The 8,064-nt window shown below is 35.7% G+C and overlaps 1 protein-coding gene across 1 annotated transcript; it reads right to left on the bottom strand.

Annotated features, from left to right (window-relative positions):
• Positions 1-4,740: 4,740 nt before the first annotated feature.
• On the bottom strand, positions 4,741-7,530 carry LOC142231282 (uncharacterized). Its single transcript, XM_075301897.1, has 3 exons — positions 7,464-7,530; positions 5,422-7,415; positions 4,741-5,202 (listed from the first exon to the last, which is right to left on the bottom strand). The coding sequence occupies exons 1-3, from the start codon at positions 7,528-7,530 to the stop codon at positions 4,741-4,743; spliced, it is 2,523 nt and encodes an 840-aa protein (XP_075158012.1).
• Positions 7,531-8,064: the final 534 nt, after the last annotated feature.

The raw sequence follows: 8,064 nt of genomic DNA, 5'->3' as shown, positions 1-8,064 counted from the left end.
TAATTGGAAATTTTTTCGTGAAACTTTTTTGTGTGTGGTTGATAGTTTTGCTGCAAGTAGAGTATGCTGATGAAGAATGTGGTAATTCCGAAAGGTGCGTCCATCCAACCATCTTGCAGTCTATAGGGCTTTGCCCAAATAAATTTGACAAACATTATTTTTCTCTGTTGGTTAAGCTACTCTTGTAGTTTAGTCAACGCAATGGTCTTAAAGATGAGATCAAAATAAATAATGAAATAAAATTTTGACAAAATTTTCTATAGAAATAAAATTTTGACAAAATGTTCCATATAAATAAAATTTTGACAAAATTTTCTATAGAAATAAAATTTTGACAAAATTTTCTATAGAAATAAAATTTTGACTATATTTTTTATAGAAGGAAAATTTTGACGAAATTTTTTATAGAATTTGCTATAGAAAAAAAAATTGACAAAATTTTCTATAGAAAAAAATTTTGAAAAGATTTTCTATAGAAATAAAATTTTGACAAAATTTGCTATAGAAATACAATTTTGACAAAATTTTCTATAGAAAAAACAATTGACAAAATTTTCTATAGAAAAAAATGTTGAAAAGATTTTCTATAGAAATAAAATTTTGACAAAATTTTCTATAGAAATACAATTTTGACAAAAGTTTCTATACACGGACGAAAAAGACTGTTTTTCATAGTTTGGGTGTAAAAATTATATGGTTGGATCTCAAACTTTTTAACACTATATTTTTAAGTGCAAGCATATAATGTTCATAAACTAGCATAACATGTTAATATGTTAGAACATATTATGTTTGGGACATAAAATGTTTGTAAATATAATATGCTTAGATGCAAACATATATTAATTTGGAAATAGCCTATAAACATATATGTGTTTAGAAAGAGAGACCTAGAGAGTATACTGCAAGTAAAATAATGGAAGTAACCAATTGACGCTTAAAAAATATATCCGCACAAAAAAAAAATTCATTAAAATTTTTTACTACCACTGCCAATTATTTAAGTGACTACGAGAAGTAAAATCTGGAAATTTTCCATTCAGTTTTAAGCATTTTTTTATGATCAGTGCGCTTCTCAATAAGTGAAATCGGTATATATGGAGGCCTTACCAAATGGATCGATAAAACAAAATCATATACATTTGTTATAAGTCTAAAATGCCAGTATATATTCATTTTGTGGCAAATCAGATAAAAACTAAAATTTCTAGAAACCCTAGGAGTTAAATTGGGAGTTCGGTGTAATGGGGGCTATACCACAACATGAAAAGATACACACAGTATTCAGAACATTTAATTGTAGAACCTAGACCCCCAAATCGGAGGGCCGGTTTATAAGGAGGCTATATCAAAAACACCCCTTTAGGGTCCTAGAATACCTCTAGATTTCCAATTTAAAGCAAATTGGATAAAAACTACGGATTCTAGAAGCCCAAGAAGTAAATCTGGAGATCGGTCTATATGGGGGCTACATCGAAACATGGTCCGATAATCACCATTTTCGGCACATCTCTTTGTTTTCCTAGAATACCTCTAGATTTCCAATTTCAAGCAAATTGGGTAAAAACTACGGATTCTAGAAGCCCAAGAATTAACATCGGGAGTTCGGTTTATATGGGGGCTATATCAAAGCAGGGTCCGATAATCACCATTTTCGGCGCATCTCTTTATTTTCCCAGAATACCTCAGGTTTCCAATTTCGGGCAAATTGGGTAAAAACTACGGATTCTAAAAGCCCAAGAAGTAAAATCGGGAGATCGGTCTATATGGGGGCTGTATCAAAACATGGACCGATAATCACCATTTTCGGCACTTCTCTTCATTTTTCTAAAATACCTCTAGATTTCCGATTTGAGGCAAATTGGGTAGAAATTACGGATTCTAGAAGACAAAGAAATAAAATTGGGAGATCGGTCTATATGGTGGCTATATCAAAACATGGGCCGGTACTCACCATTTTCGGCACACGTCTTTAGGGTCTTAGAGTACCTCTAGATTTCAAATTTCAGGTAAATTGGATTAAAACTACGGATTCTAGAGGCCCAAGAAGTAAAATAGGGAGATTGGTCTATATGGGGGCTATATCAAAACATGGACCGATACACCTCATTTTCAGCACACCGCCTTATGGTCCTAGAATACCTCTAGATTCCCAATTTCAGGCAAATCGGATAGAAAGTACACCTTCTAGACGCTCAAGAAGCAAAATCGGGAAATCGGTCCATATGGGGACTATACCAAAACATGGACCGATAGTCACCATTTTCGGTACACTTTTTGATTGTCCTAAAATACCTACAGATTTCCAATTTCAGGCAAATTGGAGAAAAAGTACAGTTTTTATAAGCCTAAGACCCCAAATCGGGAGGTCGGTTTATATGGGGACTATATCAAAACTTGGACCGATATAGCCCATCTTCGAACTTGACCTGCCTGCAAACAAAAGACGAATCTGTGCCAAATTTCAGGACGATAGCGCCATTATTGAAGGCTGTACCGTGATTACAACAAACAGACAGACGGGCATTCTTATATCGTCTTAGAATTTCTCCCTGATCAAGAATATATATACTTTATATAGTCGGAAATCGATATTTCGATGTGTTACAAACGGAATGACAAACTTATTATACCCCCATCACCATTCTATGGTGGTGGGTATTCCGTTTGTAACACATCATTCCGTTTGTAACACATGTGTTCATAACAGAGATGGAAGCTTCCAAAACACTTAACTTTTTTCTGTTTATATCGCGCTTTTTGTGCTAGGCTAAGAAGTTTCCGAATTGTAATAAAAAAAATTATAGCTATTTACTTTATTGCATTAGATATCAGCCACTTGATTTACATATCAGCCACTTGGTATTAAATACTTAATAATTTATTTTGTCTATTTTTTCAGATTTGTTTACGCCTTTTATCAATCAAGTGGATATAAGACATATACGTCACATTGTGGACTAGTACAGTGTTATAAAAAATTAACCAATATCATATATCACAGTTAAGCTTGTTTTGAAAAACGATATGCGATAGTATTACACTTAAAACTAAGTCAAGAGATATGGATAAATTAATACATATTTTAAAACAATATCACAAGTGAAGTCCAATACAAAAAAGGAAAGATAAACATAAAAAAAATAAATAAATAAAAAAAATAAACATCCTGTAACAACCCTACTACCAATACAAATTTCAAAAAGCCCAAACGTTGTGCTCCAACAAACCATCGACCCACCAAATACCGACATTTGGATTGCCTTTCTTTGGCAGAAACAAACAACCGTACAACTAAAGGCAACAGCAAATCATCTTTAAAATTCAGTGCCGAAAGGTATTTCCATCATCCTTCTTCCTTCCTTCCACAAAACACAAGTAGACCAGCATCAAGATGCAGACCAATGTACAAATCGACTCAAAAAATTTGCGCAATACTGATGATAATTTCCGTTCTCGTGGCCATCACATCACTATAGAGGTAAGTCGTCGCCTTGACTTTAAATTTTTCCTTCCTTGCAGCTTCAATTTAGTAAATATTTGGATTAAGAAAAGTAACTTTTTTTACGTGGAAGTCTCTATGGCCCTCTGACCCATAATGTTTGGTTGCTAACAAATCCTACAAAAGTGAAACTCAAATAAGGTGTTGTTGTTGTTGACACTCTCTCTTCACCTCATCTCTTGATTTGTATTCATTCGAGTGTCATACCTGACGCGCTACTGGTTCTTATCCGGGTGTGTGTGTGTGTGACTTCTCAGTGTCTTAACGTGTGTATTTGCTCTCGTAATGTGTTGTGCTATCATCAACATCCACAAATGCAGATGGATGATTCGATGTAGATCTAGGCAAAGCCTTGGCTTAACAATATTTGCATATATTTCGTTGGTAATGTGCAAATAGTGTTGGTGGAGGGGGGATGTCAGTTGTCGATGTTAATACAACTGCGGCTTGATTTTGTGATTGAATTATTCTTCTTCTAGATATTTTTGTGTGAATTTAAATTTGAAGAATTTCAGATTGTCCAGGTAAGTTTTAGAACTAAGCATATTTCAGGTTTATAGGTAAGTTCCATTACAATTAAGAAAATATTAAAGCCGAATATTAAATATGTTAATATGTTACAATATATTATGGGACATAAAATGCTTGTAAATATAATATGTTTAAATGCAAACATATATTAATTTGGAAATAGCCTATAAATATATATGTTTAATGATTTAACTACCATTAGAAATCAACTTCCATAAATAATTAAATTATCAAATTGAGTTGCGGGACATGCAACTTTAAAGGACTTCCAGAGAAAAGCTCCTTTTGATTTACTTTTTATTTAGGAATATTATTTTACCTATTCGCTGGATACAAACAAGAGAATCGTTTGTGGGAAAAAAAAGAGAATTGGAGTCAGAGTTTTTGGAGTCAATCTTACATTTTATTTCCGCTTATGATCTGCAATCGTTGATGGTTACGATGGTAAAGAAGACTGATTTCTATTCATTAGGCAGTTCTTTACCTCGGTTTTAAGGTATAAAAAGAGAAAGATATATGAATACAAATTTGTTTTAAAGAATTCATGGTTGTTTTTAAAAGTAATAAATTGATAATAACGTACTAATAATAGTTAATTTCAGCTGTTAGATTTGAATTCATTTTAGACAAATATATAAAAATAAAATAAAAGGAGAAACTATGTTAAACATACTGCCCCCCTTGGTCTATTTAGACCAAAAAAAAAACTAAAGGGCTTGACTTAATTGTTCCAAAGTCCACAAAGCGATGTCTAACATTTGCTTTGGATTGGTTACTGATCGATTCTTACATCTATTGGAATTATCTAAAGTTTGTGTCTTGGCTGTTTTTGGTGGATTATTGGTGACTCGTCCTTGCTTATTGCCATATTTCATTTTTGGTCGTCGTTTCTCATTCTGATTGATGTTTATGTGAAGTATTGTATGGTGATATTTACCACATCGTTTACAATTGATACTGGACGTGCATTTATTAGTAGAGTGCGAACGTGCAAGGCAGTTAAAACAATAGTTGAGTCGGCGGGCTAATTTTCGACGTTCTTCAACATCCTTGGCCAAAAATCGTTTGCAAAAGCGAAGTGGATGTAGCTTTCCGCATATCTTGCATTGACGAATCATTTCATTTGTAGGTGCCCTGTGAATTTTGGAATTTAATAGTTTAATTAATAACTGAAATATGCAAGTGAGAATAATTTGAGTTTATGGTGATTATAACAATTTGGAGTTGTTATAACGATATGTACAATAGGTATACTTATGAATTATAGTAATATCGAGAGTTTTTCGATTTGGTGGAGATCACTTCGATGTCTCTGTAGGGAGAATGCATAGCTTTGAGATTGGTCTTGTTAAAACTCCGTTTTGGGTACGTAATTCGACTGTTCTAACAAATCCGTCTGATCCTGGGTGGATGTGGGTAATTCTCCCTAATCTCCACTCGCATGGTGGTAAAAGTTCATCTTTTAGAACAACTATTTGGCCAATTTGTACATTGGCTTGGGGTTTTTGCCATTTGTATCTTTGTTGCAAATCTAGCAGATAATCCCGTTTCCATCGTCGTGCAAATTCGTATTGGAGGGTTTTTAATTTTTCCCATCGATCGTGCAGTGGTATTGAGGTATTATCCGTTTCTGGCATAGCAACCATTGGCGCACCACGAAGAAAGTGACCTGGCGTTAAGGCGAGAATTTCATGCGGATCATCTGTCATAGGAGTCAACGGACGAGAATTGAGGATGGACTCTATGCGGGCCAAAAGGGTTGAAAATTCCTCAAAGGTACACTTTCTATTTTGAGTTACTTTTTTAAAGTGTATTTTAAATGATTTAACCCCGGCCTCCCAGAGTCCCCCCATATGCGGGGCGTTGGGTGGTATGAAAAACCATTGAAAACCATGGGAGGTGTATTTCTCTGCTATATCACAAGCCACTGCTTGTATGAATCGCTTAAATTCATCCTTAATGGAACGTTCTGCCCCTACAAAGTTGGTGCCATTGTCGGAGTATACTTTTTGAGGCAAACCTCTACGAGCAACAAATCGGGTGAAGGCTGCTTGGAAGGAGGCTGTCGATAAATCAGAGCATACCTCAAGGTGAATTGCTTTTGTGCTGAAGCATATGAAAATACATGCATAACTTTTGTGGTAAGGAGCTTGACGCAAAATGGAAGTTTTTATAGGAAATGGGCCAGCAAAATCTAATCCCGTCACAGTAAATGGTAGCGAGAACCTACTTCTATTTTCTGGCAGTGCTGCCATTATTTGCGATTGCACCTTGTGTTTATAGATAACGCATACTTTGCAACTACGAATGTGTTTCTTAACCGCTGATCTGAGTCGAGATATGTAAAATTCTTCGCGAATAGTTCTGAGCATTAAACTTTGTTCGGCATGCATCAAAAGCTTGTGCGTAAAATCTATAAACAATTTGCAAAATTTCGACTGCACCGGAAGAATGATTGGGAAACGTTGTTTAAATGGTAATTCAGAATTGGAAATTCGACCATTAATTCGAATAATACCGCTTTCATCAATAAAGGGGTTTAATGGGTAAAGAGGACTCTTTTTGTGAACTTTTCGGGATGATACTAAGGAAGAATATTCCTTATAAAAGAAACTTTTCTGAGTTAGCACAATTAAGCGATTTCGAGCATCTTGAAACTCCGCATGTGTAACAGTTTTGTTATTAAGTGGCGTTGTGGGTTGACTTTTGTTTGAGATACGCTTATAGAAGCGAAATATATAAGCTGTGACCCTTATAGCCTTCTCCCAGCCCGAGAATCTTTCCAATAAATCATCGTTTTCGACAAAACTATGAAATACTTCTATTTTTCTAGCCTCGGGGGGGTTTTCAAAATCTGTCTGGCCCTTTGGCCACATTTCGGGATTGTTAACAAGCCATGCAGGACCGTGCCACCATAATGAATTCCCGATTAAATCATTTGGATGACAACCCCGAGAGCCTAGATCGGCAGGATTTTCTGCAGATCTTACATGACGCCACGAACAGTTACCAACATTCTGTATAATTTGAGCAGTCCTGTTGGCGACATAGGTCTTCCATGTGCAGGGAGGCTTTTCTAGCCAACTAAGCACAATTGTGGAATCACACCATAAAAACACCTCATGGTTTTTAATGGGTAGGTCAGATAATATCTTGCTGATGAGTTTTGATAAAAGAACGGCTCCACATAATTCCAATCGAGGAAGGCTAATTGGATCTATTGGAGCTACTTTGGTTTTGGACACTAATAGATTTGAACTTATATTGACACCGTTTTGTGTCCGTAAGTACACTACTGCGCAATATGCCTTTTCGGAGGCGTCGCTAAATCCGTGCACTTGTGTTATATATTCGGGGGCAAAGTTTACCCAACGTGGAATTTCTATTTGGGGTATGAGAGAGAGACTTTCGACAAATGAATTCCACTTACTCAATGTGTTGGGTTTCACACATTCATCCCATTTCGTGCCTTCCAGCCAAAGTTGCTGAAGTAACATTTTTGACTGAATTATGATTGGGGATATCCATCCAGCGGGGTCGAATAGCTTGGATGCATCTGACAGAATTTTTCTCTTTGTGATAGGGGACACAATAGCAGGAGGCGTTATTTTATAAGAAAAGCTGTCGGATAAGGCATTCCATTGGATGCCGAGCTTGTTTCCTGGAATTTCAAAAAATTCGAATCAAGAAGATTTTCTGTTGGGATCGAGGCCAAAATATCTGGCGAATTTGAAGTTATCTTCTTTAGAGGAAAACTAGCAGTTTTTAATAGAGCTATCAATTGAAAAAGAGAAGCTCGGGTGGAGCTCAAATCATGTCCGCCGGACAATATGTCATCAACATATGTTTCTTTCATGAGAATAGAAGCAGCTTGGGGAAACTCACTCATTGAATCTCGAGCAAGTTGGATAAGTGTCCTTATTGCTAAATATGGAGCGCTGCTTACTCCAAAAGTAACCGTCGTTAGGGCATAATCCTTCACGGGGCAAACAGGAGTAGGCCGGAAAAGGATTCTTTGAAAAGGAGTATCT

Source organism: Haematobia irritans, chromosome 3, assembly GCF_050003625.1.
Source record: "Haematobia irritans isolate KBUSLIRL chromosome 3, ASM5000362v1, whole genome shotgun sequence".
Lineage (NCBI taxonomy): Eukaryota > Metazoa > Arthropoda > Insecta > Diptera > Muscidae > Haematobia > Haematobia irritans.
The sequence above is the reverse complement of the archived record's forward strand: the minus strand, read 5'-3'. Positions and strand labels throughout refer to the sequence as shown.

Excerpts from the sequence above, each read along its gene's own strand:
- LOC142231282 (XM_075301897.1), bottom strand. The coding sequence starts at position 7,530 with ATGTTACTTCAGCAACTTTGGCTGGAAGGCACGAAATGGGATGAATGT. Across the intron at positions 7,416-7,463 it reads TGTGAAACCCAACACATTGA|AAATTCCACGTTGGGTAAAC; the intron begins GTAAGTGGAATT and ends TACCCCAAATAG. Across the intron at positions 5,203-5,421 it reads ACCCAGGATCAGACGGATTT|TTATTAATTAAACTATTAAA; the intron begins GTTAGAACAGTC and ends TGCATATTTCAG.